The following is a 20,079-nucleotide window of genomic DNA, read 5'->3' as shown; positions in this document are numbered from 1 at the left end:
CATCACCACCATCATCACCATCACCATCATCATTATCACCACCACCATCACCATCACCATTATCATCATCACCATCATCATCATCATCTCCTCATCTTTATCATCATCTTCATTGTTGTCCTTATCTTACAGGTGGGGAGTCTGAAGCTCAGAAAGGTTAAGTAATTTAGGACACCTGGGAAGAGAATCATCTGGGATTGGAAACCATGTTGTTCGCCTTCAGGGTCCTACTCTTCCCACGATTTTCATAACACTTACTACAAAATGCTTCCAGTGCAGTGAAATAGTTTGGAACCCCATCTTGCATCATACTCCAAGATAATTTGACTTCTAGAATTCACTAGGATCATTATTAAATTGTATAAAATCAGACCTCACTTTATCTTAAATAGGATGTCAATAAGTTTATATATAGGTCAGCACTCCTCAGCTTTCACAAATGTCCATAAACAAAGGATCCCTTGGAAACACTACATCCATTCTATACTGGAATAGTTTCAATACTTTTGGAAGCTTTTTTAAAACTTCAAAGCTAAGTCTAATGCTGGTTCACGATCTTATACAAAAATATATTCAGAAAGGCAGTAGGGTCACTCATTTACTCAGACAGCATCTTTTAGGAATTCTACCATCCTCGGATGTGTGAAGACTCTCCTGGCGTTGAAACAAATGTGACAGACACTGACCTATTTGGAAATGCAGCCATTTGAAATTTTCAGTTAGATGCTGATCGGTTTTGTTGGTTGAGGTTTGAGGTTTGAATCAAAATTCATTCAGACATTAGCACATTTCCATATGCTGCACTGATAACTGAGGGCAAAAGAAAGCTCTTGATTTAATCTAGTGCTGAGAAAGTGGCAGTCATTGTCACTCTGCATGATGCTGGTGTTCCGAAGTTATTACTTACAAAAACTGAAAACCATCATTTCTCTCATTGATGCTATAAATACTTATGACAAATAAAAACACCGAGACAAATTAAAATATTTTTAGTGGAACCAGAAAAAGAGACCAATGTAATGAGGAAATTTAACCCTGATCTTTGTTTTGTTTCTAAGGTTGTTTTTTTTTAATTCTCTTGTGTTTTCTTTGTTTGTTTTAAGTATCACAGGACTGACAAATCTTCAGTGAAATACTAAAGCAAGAGAGCTGGTAAATTCTAATATATAATATAATATAATATAAATCTTGTACAATCCACACAAATGCCCTGCAAAATAGATAATATCCCCATTTTGCAGATCTGAGGCTCAGAGAAATAAGTATTGCATGGTCTTAAGAATTAGCTAGCTTTATATCTACTGCACCTCCCTTCTAGTCTAGTGAACATTCTATTACCAGAGAGGCAGGAAAGTAGAACATAACCTTGCCCGGACTTCCTTCGCAGCTAACATGGTGGATATGATTTAAGCTCTCCCATAGAGATGCCCTTGTAAGACTTTGGAAAGGAGAAGCAAGCTGTTCTTCTGTTGTTTCTACTGGTAAGCGGGATTGTGGAGTTTTGCTGTGGCAGCATCCTGGCTTCCAGTCACTAGCTTTGAGGGTATTGAAAGGCAGGGGACAGGGTATTCATCGTTTGTAGGTGCAGATTTGGCAGGCAAGCCCCGTCTCTGGAACTAGTGATTGCCAGTGAAGGTAACTTCCTGATCCCTAGATGGCAGCTGAGGTGGTGTCTTCCTGGAGCCAACAGTCCTGAGGTGGCTTCCTGAGTCCCCATTTTCTTGATTTTGGCAGAAGAGCAACTGGCGGGCCAGTTCTGCAGTGTGGCTCTGAGCATCTCCTGGAAACTCAGCATAGATCCTGTTACTCTGACTCTTCCAACTTCTGTATTAATTCTTTTCTGCTTGGATTGTTGGTTTCTGTTTTATTTTGCTGAACTCTAACCAGTAAATATTAAGTAACTTATTTATTCAGCCAAGAAGTGCAGAGCCTAGATTCAATGTGAGCTTGTCAGCCCCCAAAGCCCGTGCTCCTTTTGATGGAAAGTTACAGAGTAAAATTCGCTTTGCATCTGCTGAGTGCAGATATCCAAAAGATGTGCATGGGGGAAGTGGGCTATGGGGTTGGCGGGGAAACCAGGTTGGCTGAGCAGCTCTCACAAGATCTGCAGGCATGAGGCATTGGTCCTCTGATGTGCGTTCCACCCTATTCTGTCCTTCTCTGGTTTTCCTCACAGCCCTTCCTCATTCCTCCATTCACTAAGCTAGGATAATTTTTATTTGTTTTCACAGGAGAACACATAAGGAAGATAAAGGAGCCTGTTTTTGGCTTCTCAGACACCAGAGCTTAAGCCCCCAGTCCTGAAGACCAGATAAAACTTATTCAAGTTGGGAGGAAGCAGACAACTAAAGAGGAAGTCAAAGAGCTAAGACATGTTAGGTACCTGAGAAGGTCCTGAGCTCTGTCCTTCCCAACTCCCTATCCCCAGACAGAATTCCAGGATAGGTGGATTGAGAGATGATAGAAACTCCACGTCATTTGGGATCCTGGAAGACGAGGATTCTTATGCCATTTCCTAGGTAGAACTGGAGAAACCCCCAGGGTTCTCTGCACCCAGCATGGCATAGAGCAGATGAAATGGTGGCATGGTTTCTCTGGGCAGCCAGGCATCCCAACACAGCACTGAAGCAACATCAGAACCCACCCACCTGAGCTGAATGAAGGAGACAGCCAGGGCCAGACATGATGGAGGAGTGTGCTCAGGACCCCAGGATGGGGCCACAGAGACCTTTCCCACTGGTGACTGAAGACCAAATAGAACAGCACTCCAACAGATCTCGGACTGTGCCAACAGCTGTGGCACCAAGCCCCACCCAGCCCCACTCCCCAGTGCCCAATCCCTCCACAACCCTCCCTTAATCCTGGTACTTAGATAAACCCCCAGAAGAATTTTGGCGGGGGTAAATGGAATGATCCTGAATAAAATGAAATAAAGTTTCCACCAGAGCTCGAGACTGAATTAAATCCAATTTTAAAAAATAAAGTTACATTTCTCTCACATACGGGCTGTGAGTTGAGTCTTGTGCTCATTCACTACACAGCTTCCAGTTAATTCATACACCAACCCTTAAGAGTCATGGGTCAAGTCCAGGCGTGGTGGCTCATGCCTGCAACCACAGCACTTTGGAAGGCTGAGACGGGTGGATCACTTGAGGTCAGGACTTCAAAACCACCCTGGCCAACATGGTGAAACCCCATCTCTACCAAAAATACAAAAATTAGCTGGGTGTGGTGGCTGGTGCCTGTAATCCCAGCTACTTGGGAGGCTGAGGCAGGAGAATCACTTGAACCCAGGAGGTGGAGGTTGCCGTGGGCCGAGATTGCCACTGCGCTCCAGCCTGGGTGACAGAGCGAGAGTCCATCTCAAAAAAAAAAAAAAAAAAGAGTCATTGGTCAAGAACAGTGTTCAGCAAACTGCAGCCAGCCCACTGTCATTTTTTTTTCCTGCCTATTTTCATAAGTATAGCTTACTGAAATATAGCTATGTTCATTTTCTATGTGGCTGCCTTTGCACTCCCGTAGCAGAGTTGATTAGTTGCAACAGAGGCTGCTGTGGTGTGAAGCCTCAACTTGTTACTGTCTGGATGTTTACAGAAAAAAATGTGCCAGTCCCTGGTGTAGAACATGGGCCCTGCCTGGCTCCAACCCAACCTCTCCCTTGCATGCTTGTCCTTTTCCTGACACCATCGGGGCAAAGTCTCAAAACAAAATCAATGGAAAAATTTTGCCTTTCTCTGCTCTTAAAAATATATTTATGTCCAAATCCAGCTTCTCCTTCCTAAACCTCCCCAAAGGTTGGCTCTCTTCTGACTACTTTCTCCATCTCCTTGCCTTCTGTGATCCTGCACTTCCTTGTAGACGTCTATCTTGATTACTTCTATTCTATATCCTTTGTGGGCTTCTCTTCCCTTGACCACATTTAAGGTAAGTGTTTTCCAGGGTTGTCCTTGGCCCACTGGTCTCACTCTATTTATCCTGCCATGCCCCAGAACTCTTCGCAGGTGGACCAAGTTTCACTTGGTCATAAGCGCAGTTCACAAGACAGAAAGACAAATTCACTTCTAAGGAGGTAAGCCATCCAAGGTTAGTGACTTTAGGGATTCATTCCCTTGGCCTAGACACTACTGATTCTTTAACACCTAAACGGACTGCTTTGTTTTCTTTCTCTCGCCACTGAATTAGTCAGTATTACCCTTGAGCAAACAACTGAAGAGCAGAACAATCACTTAGTGGACTACCAATAAAAGGCATCATAGCCTAGTGGTCAATCATACAGGTTCTGGAGTTCGATTATAAGCTATAGTTTTGAAGCTCTTACTAGCTATGAAAACTTGGGTAAGTAGATTAACATCTTATGCTTCAGCGTCCACTTCCATAAAATGGGCGTAAGGCACTCAACACCACTAATCATCAGGAAAATGCAAATCAAAACTACAATGAGATATCACCTCACTCCATTTAGAATGACTATCAAGAAATCAAAAGATAATAAGTTTTGGCAAGGATGTAGAGAAAAGTCAACCCTTACTGCTGCTAGGAGTATAAATTTGTGCAGTCATAATGGAAAACAGTATGACGTTTCCTCACAAAATTAAAAATGTAACTACCATATGATCCAGGAATCCCACCACAGGGTATATCTCCACAGGAAATGAAATCAGTATGTCAAAGAGATATCTGCACTCCTATGTTTATTGCAGCATTATTCACAATGGCCAAGATAGAGTATCAGCCTAAGTGTTCATCAATGGATGACTGGATCAAGAAAATGTGGTATGTATACATAATGGAATACTATTCAGCCATAAAAAAGAATGAAATCCTGCCATTTGTGATAATATGGATGAGCCCAGAGGATATTACATTAAGTGAAATAAGCCAAGCACAGAAAGACAAATACCATATGATCTCACTTATATGTAGAATCTAAAACGTTGTTCTCATGGAAATAGAGAGTGGAATAGTAGTTATGAGAGGATGAAGAGGATGGAGGGAAAAGGGGACAGTGAAATTAGTCAACGGGTCCAAGAATAGTTAGATAGAAAGAATATGTCTGATGTTCTATTGCATAGCAGCATGACTAGAGTTAACAATAATGTACTGTGTATTTCAAAATAACTAGAAGAGAGGTTTTTTAATATTCTCATAATGAAGAAATGATAAATTAAGCTGTTAGATGTGCTAATTACCCTGATTTGATCATTACACAATTATACATGTATCAAAACATGTTGTAACCCATAAATACGTACAATTATTATGTCAATCATAAATTTAGGAAAATAAAATAAAATGGACATAAGGTATGAGAATTAATAAGTTTATTACTAAAGTATAGTAAACACATCACACAAGCTATTAGCACTGGCATCTCTATATCTTAGCTTGTTTTGGAAATGATATGCTTATTCCTCACTTTAAAATAGACACAATAATTCCTACTTTCCATAGTTGCTGTAAAGATCAGAGAGAATGTTTCCAAAACGCCTACCATAAGAATTAGCATGTCATTGGCCAGGCGCGGTGGCTCACGCCTGTAATCCCAGCACTTTGGCAGGCCGAGGCGGGCGGATCACGAGGTCAGGAGATGGAGACCATCCTGGCTAACACGGTGAAACCCTGTCTCTACTAAAAATACAAAAAATTAGCCGGGCGTGGTGGCGGGCACCTGTAGTCCCAGCTACTCGGGAGGCTGAGGCAGGAGAATGGCGTGAACCCGGGAGATGGAGCTTGCAGTGAGCCGAGATCATGCCACTGCACTCCACCCTGGGCGACAGAGCAATACTCTCTGTATTAGCATGTCGTCATGCTAAAAGAATTAGCATGTCGTCAGCACTGAAATTTGTAGGTTCAAAAGTATGTATATTGGAATTTTTCTTTTGAATCAGATTTTCAGAATAAATTATGCGTGTTCTTTTCTGCTTCTTTCTCTCCTAGCAGGAAACATGACTTAGATTAGACTTTGTGTCTTTCCAGTCCAGGTTTCAAGTCTACATTTTTTTCTACTGAATTGTGCTTTTGATGACCTCATGGAGAGTAGCATTCCTCCTGTTCTCTTTTCCCATCTTTTGGGCCCCTTTCCCAGAAATTCTGATTCAGTAAGTCTGGGGTAAAACCCCACATTCTATAAATTCTCTAGTGATACTGATACTGCTGGTCCAGGTACTATGCTTTGAGTAGCACTGGTCTACACAGACAAGTTGAAGTGGCTTTAGGTAATCTGAATCCATGTCAAATAAATCTTGTTAAACAACTCACGATGATTTGAGCATCAACATTTATCAATATAAGCAGAAAACACTCACATTGCCATTACACGATATGTAAATTAATTCTAGGACCATAACAATAATAACAATAGACATCTATTGAGTTTTGACTATGTGCCACACTTTTTTCTAAGGCCTTTACACATATTAAATTTATTTTTTACATTTTTATTTTATGCCAGTCTTTAAAAAACTAATAATTACATTCTCTGGATCATATCTATGATCATCTTATACTGATATTCAAACTAATCACCCTCAGTTTTTTTTGTGCCCATTAACAGCAAGAAATATGACTTGTTTGTCAAGAACTAAGACAGGCCGGGCACAGTGGCTCATGCCTGTAATCCCAGCACTTTGGGAGGCTGAGATGGGTGGATCACCTGAGGTCAGGGGTTCGAGACCAGCCTGGCCAACATGGTGAAACTCCATCTCTACTAAAAATACCAAAATTAGCTGGGCATAGTGGAGGGTGCCTGTAAGCCCAGCTACTCAGGGAGGCTGAGGCAGGAGAATCACTTGAACCCATGAGGCAGAGGTTGCAGTGAGTGGAGATCATGCCATTGCCCTCCAGCCTGGGCAACAGAGCAAGACTCTGTCTCAAAAAAAAAAAAAAAAAAAAAAGCTTTGACAAAATGGCAAAGGTAAACTTCATATGCCCGAGATGTACCCAGCTCAGGGATGGCCAAATGGAGCTCTGGATGAACAAAGGTTTGGTTGAATCAATTGTTGGAAGAGAGAAAAGCAGTGGAGAATTGAGGCCTCATATGACACGTGGTCTAGGGATACCAAACTCAAAAGAACCTGAGTTTGGTAACATTTTGAGCAACAAAACCATACAATCTAATATACTTCCTTATTTTATTGGTTTTGTAGTTTTGTTTGTATGTAATTTTGTAAATTTGTGTTTGTTCTTTTATGTATAGAAATTTTTCAGTGTATAAAAGATGATACACAATATAATATAGCTATTATAATATAATATAGCTTATGCTATAATTGCTTAATAGCATAAGTAATTCATTAAAAGTAATTTAAGTCAACATTAGAGGCACCCAAGAAATATTATATCTTCCCTCAAGAAATCTCCAGGTGTAGCTCAAGTTTGAGAAGCTCTATATTATACTTTTCACTGAATAGTCTCTCTCAGTGAGTCTCAACTGGGGTAATTGTAACCCCAGAGGACATTTAGCAATGTCTGTAGACACTTTTGGTTGTCACAAGTCGGGGGTTGCTACTGGGATCTAGCGGATAGAAGCCAGGGCTACTACTAAATATCCCACAGTATGTACAAGACATACCCCCACAACAGAGTTTTTCAGCCTAAAATGTCGATAGTGTCAGGGTTTAAAAACTGTGGTCTATCTTTCCCTTTCATCAGTTCATAGCAATAGGAGGGAGTACATGAATTATAGATACTTTTTAACTTATGAAATTTATAAACTTGCTTAGAAGATGAAACAGGTAGATATGAAATAATCAGAATATTATAAATATGGTACTACAGATTCAGAGGATTTAAGGAAGGACTTCTGAAGCCAGCTAATACAGTGTCCCATCTAACATACAAATTTCCTGTACTCAAACCTGTTTGTCTAACCTCTTTTTGAATTCCTATAATAATGAGAAGTTCATTACCACCTAAGGCAAAAATCCAATTTCATTGTTGGGACAATTCATGTTAGTGCTAAAAAAATAATTCTTGAATTAGGCCTCAAAAGATGCCACCCTATAAGCTTCATCTTCTGGTCTTAATTTGCCCTCCAGTGTAAGAGCCCCAGTCACTTTTTGACTAGAGCTACTACAAAGTTCGTTCTTTTTCTTTCATGTGGATCAGCAGTTGGTTTCTCAAACCTAACTGTAGAAGTTTTATTTTTGTTTAATTCCAGTTCCAGGCTTGTCATTTGGAAACTACTTTATTTTACTTCCCTTCCCTTCCCTTCCCTTCCCTTCCCTTCCCTTCCCTTCCCTTCCCTTCCCTTCCCTTCCCTCTCCCTCTCCTTCCCTCCCCTCCCCTCCCCTCCCCTCCCCTCCCCTCCCCTTCTTTCAAGACGGAGTCTCACTCTGTCACCCAGGATGGAGTGCAATGGCGCAGTCTCAGCTCACTGCAACCTCCACCTTCTGGATTCAAGGAATTCTCCTGCCTCAGCCTCCCAAGTAGCTGGGACTACAGGTGCACGCCACTATGCCCAGCTAATTTTTGTACTTTTAGTAGAGATGGGGTTTAACCATGTTGGCCAGGCTGGTCTTGAACTCCTGACCTTAGGTGATCCCCCCACCTCAGACTCCCAAAGTGCTGGGACTTACATAAGTGAACCACAGCGCCCGGCCTATTTTATTTTTCTAACCAATTGGAAATGTTTTCCTCCTTTATTCCACACCATTTTAAAATCTGTAACATAAGCAGATCTCGATATCCACAGCTCCGCCAGCTCAAAAAGATCTGCCACTTCATATAGGAATTGAGGGTAATATTTACTTTTTATCATTCAGAGATGGGGAAGAATTAAGTATCGTAAAAAAAATTTTAATGTGTTTTTGCAAAGTAGAGGCTGATTAATTACATACCAGTGATGAACATGGTTTTTCACTGTGTCATTCAAAAGACATTTATTCCATATATACTATGTACCAGGAACTGTGCTAGGTGCTATGAGTAGCAATATAGGTAGAGAAGACTTAATCTATGCTTCCAACGAATGTATAAGTTCATTTACCTATTCAAATGTGACTCTCCACAAAAAGGTTGACATTCTGAAGGCCATAAATGGGATCTTTTAAGTTTTCTTTATAGATCTGCTTTAGTTTGTAAAGTTGGTGTATAAATGCTTCTTTATTTAAAAAAAATTCTAACAATATCATACCCAGTTTTTAAGAAGTGACTAATATGGCTTTACACAATCTGATCATTTGAACTTTCAAAGGTTTGAAACGTCCTTGAGCCGATCTTATGTGACTGGGTCCTCTGTTTATTTCTGTGGCAACCATCAGCATCTGGGAACCCCAGTGTGTCACACCATCTGAAAGATTCTGCTCAAGAGATAGTTTTTATTCAGTGTTCAATGTTCTAGATGCTAGCAGAGTGCCCGACCCATGGTAGGTGTTCCCGAAATATTTGTTTAATGAATAAATACCACAATTATCTGTGCCTTAGTTGAGACAGTAATCACATGGGACTTTACATTGTCTTTTTTTTTTTTTGGAGACGGAGTCTCTCTCAGTTGCCCAGGCTGGAGTGCAGTGGCGTGATCTCGGCTCACTGCAACCTCCGCCTCCCGGATTCACACCATTCTCCTGCCTCAGCGTCCCGAGTAGCTGGGACTACAGGCACCCGCCACTATGCCCAGCTAATTTTTTTGTATTTTTAGTAGAGACGCGGTTTCACCATGTTAGCCAGGATGGTCTCGTTCTCCTGACCTCATGATCCACCCGTCTTGGCCTCCCAAAGTGCTGGGATTACAGGCGTGAGCCACTATGCCCGGCCTACATTGTCATTTTTATATTTCATTTATTATATTTTATTTATCTTAAATGGATTGCAATTTTGTTATGATTTCCCTATAGCATCCATCACAGAACTATATTACTGCTAAATAAAATATACATTTTTTGAGGCAGGGTCTCTCTCTGTCACTCAGGCTGGAGGGCAGTGGCATGATCATGGCTCACTGCAGCCTCAACCTCCCAGGCTCAGGTGATCCTCCCACTTCTGCCTCCCAAAGTAGCTGGGACAACATGCGTGCTCAACCACACATGATTAATTTTTGTATTTTTTGTAGAGATGGGGTTTTCCCATGTGGCTCTATCTAGTCTCGAACTCCTGGACTCAAGCGATCCACCCACCTCAGCCTCCCAAAGTGCTGGAACTACAGGCGTGAGCCACCATGACTAGGCTAAAAAAAAAAAAAAAATTATTTTTTGAGACGGATTTTCACTCTTGTTGCCCAGGCTGGAGTGCAATTGCTCACCACAACCTCCGCCTCCCAGGTTCAAGTGATTCTCCTGCCTCAGCTTCCTAAGAAGCTAGAATTACAGGCACCTGCCACCACACCCGGCTAATTTTTGTATTTTTAGTAGAGACAGGATTTCACCATGTTGGCCAGGCTGGTCTTGAACTCCTGATCTCAGGTGATCTGCCTGCCTTGGCCTCCCGAAGTGCTGGGATTACAGGCGTGAGCCACCGTGCCCGGCTTAAAATATTTTTTGTAATATAAGCTATTATTACTTGGCTCTTTCTTTCTCTCTCAATTCACTAAAGTACATGAAAAAATATTTTTAAATATTTATTGAATAAAGTTGTATTCTTCCAGATCTTAATTTTAAAAGAGATGAGTTCATCACTTTCTTCTTTCTTTTTTAAAAAAACAACAAAAACAAAACCTACAGCAAATTCAATTTAATCATAAGTTCCCTTTAGCTATGTGTGAGGTTGTGAAAAGGAAAAAAGCTAAATACTCTAAGCTAGATATTCCAACAGTCTTAAACATTAAGCTAAACACTCTAACAGTCTTTTCCTACAGATCTGTGACTGCACAACAAAGGTGAGGAGGTAGGAGGAGGTAGGAGCAGAGGAGGAGAAAATGGGAAGTTGCCTGGGAAAAGGGAAGCAACAAGTTCAAGGGATTTCAACAACCAATATAGTAAAACCTGAAGGAGAAAACTGCCAATCAAAGATGCTTACCTTTGCACCCCTCACAGGTCAGTGCGTTATAGTGGTATCCAGAGGCTCTGTCTCCACAAACAACACACAGCTCATCCCCTTTGATCCTCCCTGCTGACGCGCCCATGCGGGGCTTCTTTGTTACAGGCATCTCTGCTACCTCAGTCTCTCCCTGGTAGAGAGTCTCAGCTGGCATTCGCCTGAGTTCATATATTCCAGGAGAGTACCACTCTTCAGGCTGCTGGGGGTAGAAACCCAGGTTGGAATAATAGGATGACGAGGAAATCTGTGGTTGAACTTGGGGAAACTGAACATTGCTGTATTGCGAGTATGGTTCCACTTCCAGGTTCTGTCCCAGAGGACCTGCCACTTGTTCTGTTAAAACACCTGAACAAAAGTGACAATAAAACTGGAATGAATGTCATCATTCTGGAAATTAGAGAGGCAGTTTGGTGTAATGGTTAGGAGTGTGGGCTCTAAGAAAAGATTGAAACATTTAACTACATAAAAGTTGAGAACTTCTTTAGAGTATATATATAAAATATAATTAAATGGCAAATTAAAAATTCAGAAAAATATCTGCAACATAGAGGACAGACTCATCTCATTAATGTATAAACAGTTCTTGAAAACCAATAAGAAAATATTTGAGAAGCTATGGGAAAAGGGATAAAGGAAAGGAAGAGTCAATGTTAGAAATATAAACATATGTGTTTTGTAAACAGAAAAATGTGCTCACCTTTGCCAATAGTTAAATTTAAACTGAAACTAAAACATTACAGTTTTCATCTTCAAATGTGTGAGGGTTTAAAAAGTTTAATAATCCACACTGTTGGGGAAACAAATATTTTTTGGGGGAAATTTGTCAATATTTTCCGGTTTTTTAAACTTCAATGTCCTTTTAACCCAGTATAAATTTTCCACTGCTTGAAAATTTATTTTAGAAATATGCTTGAACCTCTGTGAAAAAGTATTTTGTAGAAACATTCACTTGCAGCAGATTTGCAAGAGCCATAAATTGGAAACGATCTAAATATTCAGCCATAGGAGTCTGCTTAAATAAATTTGTTACATCCATACACCGAAATATTAAGTAGATGTAAAACAATTATTTAGATTTCTATGTGCTGTTATGGAAATTTTCTACAATATGGTGCTATATGAAAAAGGTAAGCTATAGACCAATGTGTATATTCACATGGGTATTAAACACCAACTGTGTGTGTGTGTGTGTGTGCGCGTGCTCACGCGCAAAGACAAATTTCTGCATGATACAGAAGAAAGTAGGTGGTGGTGACTGTGAGAGGTGATATTTTTACATTATATTCTGGGATAGAAGATTGCATAATTTTTTTTACTGTTTGTAGTTTTTGCCATGTGTATATGTATGTGTTATTTTAATCATTATAAAACAAATGAGGAGCTTTAAAAAAAAGAATACAGTGCCTGCAATCTATCTACTGGATTCAAATTCCTGCTCTGTTACTTACAATCTGTGTGCAGCTGGCAATTCCTTAATGTCTTTAAGTTGCAGTCTTCTCCTAATAAAACAGAGAATAATAACACCTACCTCACTGGGTTGATGTAAGGATTGTATGAGATAATGTGTGCCAAGTGCTTTGCTAAATGTTTGGCACACAGGAAGTGCTCGATAAATTATAGCTGACTTAAAATAGGAATAATAACAATTATTCTTACTACCATCATTATTAAAGGAGTCCCTTATTTAGAAAACCTCTAGGTAATAGAAAATCATCAGGTTATGAAAATGCTTCTACTTCCTGGAAACATCAACTATGGCTCTTTAGAAAATAAAAATATTTAAATTATGCAAATGCTGAAAAAATAGACATAAATAAGAGATAGGAAAGTTTACAAATGTGTCTGACTCTTCAAAGTGTTGTCAGACAATTCTAGACCAAAATTCCAATTCCATCTCTTATGAACAGTGGGACTTTGAGCAAATTATTCAAACTATTGATAAACCTTGGTTTTCATGGCAGCAAGGTTGGGATGATAATATCGATATCAAGAGTTAGTCTGAGGATTGAGTGAGATGATATAGATTCACAGTTCCTTATCTGAAACCCTGGCAGTCATATGTGTTTTAGAAGTCAGAATTTTCAGGATTTCAGAACAGAATACTGTGCTATTTATATATCCCTCCCAGCACAGTCTGGAACAGAACCCAGAATCAAATACAGCAATATTTTCCACAGGGAAACGTATGAATATTCACAGTAAGTGCAATAAGTAAAGACCATAAATAGTTTCACATTCATTCAGGTCAGGTTCTGTCACCAAAAAAGTGTGTGCCAAACTTTTAGAAAAACGTGGTTTTTTGGGGCTTTGGGGATTTCGAATTGGCAATGCTCTTTGTTGTGCTCAAAAGATAGTTGAAACGATTACTATAATTATTATGATTACTATTACCGTATTTTGCAGAAAACTTTTATAGAGTTCTTTGTAGTGGCAGGCACTTGTATGTTCTCATTTATTCCTCACAAAACCCTGTGAGGTAGGTAACATTATTAACCCCCACTTACAAATGAGTACCATGAGGCACATAGTAGTTAAGCAACTTTACTCCTACCTACCTAAGTAGATGAGATTTGAGCTCTAGGAGTCTAATCTCGAAGCCCATGCACTTAATTGCTGCTCTCTGGGGGTAATTTCAGGTGTGTGATACTTAAAAACATGATATTCAAAGCCCCTCTCTGCATCCTCCTACTTGCGTTTGTTACCCCCTTCTCGGTCTCCGCTTGCACATAACCTATAACTGGGCCTGCAAGCTTCTGCATGACTCTACCCTTGCTTTCTTTTCCAGCCGTTTTGCATGTTCGGACATCTCTGTTTCTTGACTGTGCCTTGCCGCTTCCAGACTCAGGACTTCTCCCACCTGCTGCTTCCTGAGCCTGAAATGGTTCTCAACACAGCCAACCCCTCCCAGGGCTTCATCTCACTAATGTCCACTTACCTCTAAATTCCCTGTGGGTATTGCTTCTCTTGAGAAGTTTTCCCAACAGAAGAGGTTTCTAGGTCCCTGGCAGTCATGTTCCTGAATCTAGTTACATGCCATTTAAAAACCATTACTTACCCTACCTGGGCCTCCCTCTGTTCATCTGTAAAGAGAAGACTCCACCCTAGATAATCTTCTAGTTCTTCTTTATATCTAAAAGTCTCCATAAGTATATGACTAATAGTTTATGGACATTAGAATTCAGGGCTTTTCTACACTGCCAAATTTCAGAATATACATATTACATGTTGAAAACAATGCTTTCTGCATTAACCCAGGAAACGATTGACAGAACACGTGGTATACAGTATCTGTACAAAAATCAGTTTCCTTTCCTTCTGTCTGACTTATCCATATAGAAACAGCATAGGCCAGGTGCGGTGGCTCATGCCTGTAATCCCAGCACTTTGGGAGGCCGAGGCGGGTGGTTCACGAGGTCAAGAGATTGAAACCATCCTAGCCAACATGGTGAAACCCCGTCTCTACTAAAAATACAAAAAAATTAGCTGGGCTTGGTGGTGCACGCCTGTAGTCCCAGCTACTTGGGAAGCTGAGGCAGGAGAATCACTTGAACCTGGGATGTGGCAGTTGTAGTGAGCCGAGATCGCACCATGGCACTCCAGCCTGGAGACAGAGCAAGACTCCGTCTCAAAAACAAAAACAAAAACAAAAACAAAACAAGATAAAACAAACAAAAAACGAGTATGTCTGATGGACAAAATATTTTAGAAATGGTGCCTTGTCTTAGATCACAAAATGGAAGGAGAAAAATATGGAATTATTACACAGAAAGAAAAGATAAAATATAAGCAAAATCCTGATCTATTTCGTCACCAAATAAGATGAAAATTTCTGGAGTGAACAGAATTGAAAAAAACTAAAAAGTATTAAAAGCATTAGTTTCACTTACACTTAGATTTTATCCTCTAACCTATCTTATTCCCTTAACTCCCCTTCCTCCCTTAGCCCAATTTCTCTCTGCCACAGGTCTAGTAAGGTTAAGTAATTTGCCCAAGATCAAAAACCAATAGAATCTGGATTCTGTAGCATCCAAGGAAATGTGTACTTTTTTTCTCCTCATATGACAATTCTAAAATCTTTAAGCATTATTTCAACAAAACAATTATTTTCATAATCAAGAAATACAAAAGAGTCCCATGTCAAGTCAGATAATATCATTGTCACATCAATCTCTGGAATAACCTAGATCAAAATGGAAAGTTTCACAAAGATATAGATAATATCATGCTAAAACAGTAGAACATCAGTAAAAATATGAGAACAGTACACAATAATATTAAATAATACTTCTATCTTGGCCAAGTGCAGTGGCTCATGCCTGTAATCCCAGCACTTTGGGAGGCCAAGGTGAGTGGATCACCTGAGGTAAGGAGTTCGAGACCAGCCTGACCAACATGGTGAAACCCCGTCTCTACTAAAGATACAAAAATTAGCTGGACGTGGTGGCAGGCATGTGTAACCTAGCCACTCGGGAGGCTGAGGCAGGAGAATCACTTGAACCTGGGAGGCGGAGCCTGCAGTGATGAGCCAAGATCGCGCCATTGCACTCCAGCCTGGGTGACAGAGTGAGACTCCATCTCAAAAAAACAAAAAAAAACCTTCTATTCTCAAAGCACATTCACTTCTAGCATTTCACAGTGTGTCTCCTAAATCTCCACAAATAGAGAAGTAATTACAGAGGAACTTTACAACCAAAGAACCAGCATGGCCAACATATTCCAAAATGGTTGGACTAGAACAACTTCCACCGTTAACTGACCATGAGATCTTAACTGGCTAAGCTTTTCGTATTTCAATCTTGCCTGTAAAAATGGGACTGTTGCTATCTCAGAAGGTAGTTCTGAGTGTAAAATACGGTTGCTGAGAAGCAGTTTTGGTAAGTCTAGTGTCATTAAAAGACATGTTTCCTAAAGAACCTAACAAAATCCTGATTTTAACCATAGTTAATTGATAGTTAATAAGTAATTATAACACAGTCTGTCTTGGTGATATAAGTATTAGGATAGTTCTTTCATTACAAATATATATTTATAAACATGCTCATGTTCTCTCTCTCTCTCTCTGTGTGTGTGTGTGTGTGTGTGTTATAAACACTTGCTATTTAGCAGTCACTGTGTTAGGGTCTGAAGATATGAAAGTGAAAAGACACATAACGAAGGCCCAGCCTTTCTCTTGTTTGTGTGTTTTGGGAAGTGGGGATGTCAAGGGTTGGGACGAAAATAAGTAAACAAGTAAACAAATACAACATTGTCTGGCAGAAAATAAGATGTGGAGGGAGTAGAGGTAGTTCGACTTTAATTTAGAGTATGCTTTCTGAAAAGGTAAATTTATTTCTATTTTGATACAATTTAAAAGGGAAAATACATATTAAAATTTAGATTTAGGAAACTTTATTTTGGAATTAGCCTATCAAAGAGTATGAGAATTAGGATTCCTTTGTGACGGTTCTCCATGGAAGTTCAGGGAAGAGTTCTTAAATGAGAACACATGGATGGACTCCAGGGGAGTCTGAGAAGCCCTGAAAAGAAAGTAAAATTCTTCTGGATCGACAGTCTCCAGGTTTCAACACCTTCTCTAAAGGAGTGTCATCTGAGGGAACTTTCTGAGGTGATAGAAGGGTACCATACCTACCAATATGGTAGCCACTAACCACATAGGGATACTGAACCCTTGGAATGTGGCTAGTGATACTTGGAGTCTGAATGTTAAATTTTATTTAATTCTAAGTTAAAATTTAAAGTTGAATAGCCACATGTGGCATATTAGCCAGTGCAGCTCTAAGGAGTTTGGGACCAGAACCACTCTACCCCCAAATGGGAAATCAGGTTTGCATAAAAACAATGGCACTCCCCCATAATCTCACAGTGAGTTTCTGATGCTCCTGAGAAAGGGTCCAATTTATATCCAGTTTTTCATTCCTGGCACAATGCTGACCATAGTAAATGTTTAATGAATGTCTGTTGAATTGCAGTGCCTAGAAAAGTCACTTTTTTTTTTTGCCTTCCTTTATTTCTTAATCCATGGTTTCTTCACTAAATGGCAGGGCTTTACTGCGAAGTTGTTTGCTGTTCCTGGCATCAGGCCTTTGTGATGTTAGTGCCTCTCCCTGCCTTGTCAGCTGATCACCTACTTCTGGTCACCTACTCTGGGAGGCCTGCCCCAGTTCCCCCAGGTGGAATTCACCTCTCCTACCTCTGTACACACTTCTATTATGGCACATATTGGAAGCATATACAATCATTTCTTTTGTTTACAGGCTTATCTTCCACACTGAACTTGAGATGGTATGAGATACTACCTAAGAGTGCCCTCTGAGCAGACAAATCTGGATTCAATTCACTCACAACTTGTTAGGTATATGAACCTGGGAAAGACATGGAACTTCTTTAAGCTTCTGTTCCTTCCTTTACAAAGCTGAAATAATGTAGTGCCTGCATGAGAGGCTGTAATAAAGATGAACTAAGACAAAGAATGTAAACTGCATAGTGCCTGACACCACATACACATGCATACTTTTGTGATTGTTGTGATTAGTCTGTGAACTCTTTGAGGGAAAACATTAAATTACATTCTCTTCTTTATATCCCTGGCATCTAACTCAATGCCTGACACGTAGTAAATGTTTATTAAATGTTGGTCAAATTGAAGTAAATGGAAAATTTGCTTCCCCAGTCTTCCAACTCATTTCCATTTCTAAATACGGTGTCGGTCACTTTTAAACATCGCATTTAAACAAAATGGTATGCTACCAAGTCTATGACCAAAAACATGTTCACAATTATCATTATTATAAAAATGACTCGAGTTTTTTCTTGCTGGAAATTTAAAAGATGAATTTCTGTTTCAAAAAAATATTAAAATATGATTTACATTATACTGTTTTAATTATAATCTATGTTTTAATTCAGAGAAAACCAAGAGCCTGGGCCTAAAGCTCAACTCTGTGCTTATCTGATTTTTCACGGATTGTTGGGAGAAACCTGCTGTGAAACTACTTCATTAATTCGTGTTTCCCAAACTGTTTTCATTTTTTTTTACCACAACACACAGTTTTAGATACATTTTATCTCATATCCCCTGTACATACTTATACATATGTAACTGAAACAAAATTTCATGAAATACCACTTGTGTTTACTCCTTGAGGGACACTGATATTTCTATTATATTATGTTCTAATCCAGTTTTTAATGCTGGTCACAAGACACTAAATAAATTTTGTGATCCCCTGGGAACTGAGACTTGACATTTTAGGAACACTGCATTAAATAATGTATGTTAAAATGTTTTTTCAAATGTCCATTGATATTAATGTTAGAACTGTCTAATGTTTGGTTTGGAAGAATAGTGATAATTTGACATAATAGTCTATGAAGAATATTAGGGGAAACATCCTTGGATTTCATCCCCATAAGATATTCGTCTGTTTAGAACCCTATAAAAATCATCCCAACCCAAACTCCCACCCCAGTGTTCTGAGTCTGACTGAGCTACCATCTTTGACAGACATCTGTTACTGTCATCTCCAACCAAAGTCCCCAGATTTCCACAGTCCAGTTGCAAGAGCTCGACCTGAGAGCACCTGTGAACAGTGTCCTACCTTTCACGGGCTTCATACTCATCACTTCCATGAAAAATCCTGGCGGCGTACAGCTGCAGTGAGGACTAATTTGAATTGGATTTTCTAACCCTTGAAACTGCATTACCATTCTTAGCTTATTCACAGCAACTGAAAATGAGACTAGGTAAGGAGTGAGAGAGGACAGAGGTTGTGTGGTTTACTGATTAACTTCATTACGGAGCAGAATATTTGTAAATGTTTATGAGAAAAGTCCTTAATGCCAAATTGCCTAGTAAGCTGGAAACCAGTCTCTTAGATAAACATTTTGGGGGAGTACTTTTCCAGTTTAAGAACTTTTAGGGGGTGAGTTTCTGTTCACTGGCTCTAAAACTGGATTTGGAAGCCATGCTCTGGGTCCTGACATTTGTCCCCATCAAAAGGTGGCAGAATGGTATGATTTAAAATTGAAGCATTTTAAAGCATAATGCTTGATATGGTTTGGCTGTGTTCCAATCCAAATCTCATCTTGAATTGTAGCTCCCATAATCCCCATGTGTTGTGGGAGGGATCCGGTAGGAGATAATTGAATCATGGGGTTGGTTTCTCCCACACTGTTTTCGTGGTAGTGAGTAAGTCTCACAAGATCTGATGGTTTTATAAGGGGTTTCCCCTTTTGCTTGGCTCTCATTCCTTCTTGCCTACCACCATGTAAGACATGCCGCCTGTAGTCCCAGCTACTCGGCAAGCTGAGGCAGGAGAATGGCATGAACCCAGGAGGTGGAGCTTGCAGTGAGCCGAGACTGCACCACTGCACTCCAGCCTACCTACCGAACCTACTAAACAGCATAGCTTAGCCTAACCTACCTTACATGTGCTCAGAACACTTACATTAGCCTACAGTGGACAAAATCATCTAGCACAAAGCCTTTTTTATAATAAAGAACTGAATATCTCATGTAATTTATTGAAAACTATGCTGAAAGTGTCTATTTCACACCATTGTAAAGTCTAAACATAGTAGGTTGAGCCATTGTAAGATGAGGATGTATACATGTTGAAGCCTTAAACCCCAGTACCTCAGAATGTGACCTTAATTGTTGATAGGGTCATTACAGAGAAAATCAAATTAAAATGAAGATCCAATATGACTTGTATCCTTATAAAAATTGGAAATTTGGTTACAGATACAGAAACACAGAGAGGAAAGTTGACGTGAACACACAGAGAGGAGACGGAGACGGCCATCTGTGGGCCAAGGAGAGAGCCCTGGAGCACATCCTCCACCCACAGCCTTCAGGAGGAGCTAACCCTGCTGACACCTTGATTTTGGACTTCCAGCCTCCAGAACTATGGGATAATTTCTGTGGTTTAAGCTACCCGTCTATGTTACTTTGTTACAGCAGCCCCAGCAAACTAATACATCCAGGCTGTCTTGGCACTTATTAGCTCTGTGGACAATGGACAAATTCCTGAACCATTTTCTGCCTTTATTTCCTTGGTTGTAAAATGGGGTTGATAACTATACAACCTCAAAGAATTATATGTGATT

At 39.9% G+C, this 20,079-nt stretch overlaps 1 protein-coding gene across 5 annotated transcripts in view; it reads right to left on the bottom strand.

Moving 5' to 3' along the window:
- The window catches only part of NR1H4 (nuclear receptor subfamily 1 group H member 4), a 90,234-nt gene that overhangs the window by 41,518 nt on the left and 28,637 nt on the right, over window positions 1–20,079 (bottom strand). For 3 of the 5 annotated variants that reach the window (XM_054444196.1, XM_054444197.1, XM_054444194.2), the window contains exon 4: window positions 10,951–11,316. In XM_054444196.1, coding sequence (XP_054300171.1) covers window positions 10,951–11,316 — 366 coding nt within the window. Of the gene's footprint in view, window positions 1–10,950; window positions 11,317–18,569; window positions 18,707–20,079 lie in introns of those variants that run through there. The other 2 variants (XM_054444192.1, XM_054444193.1) reach the window with 1 other exon arrangement.

This window comes from Pongo pygmaeus, chromosome 10, assembly GCF_028885625.2.
Source record: "Pongo pygmaeus isolate AG05252 chromosome 10, NHGRI_mPonPyg2-v2.0_pri, whole genome shotgun sequence".
NCBI lineage: Eukaryota > Metazoa > Chordata > Mammalia > Primates > Hominidae > Pongo > Pongo pygmaeus.
Note: the sequence above shows the minus strand (reverse complement) of the source record. Positions and strands in the feature narration are given on the sequence as shown.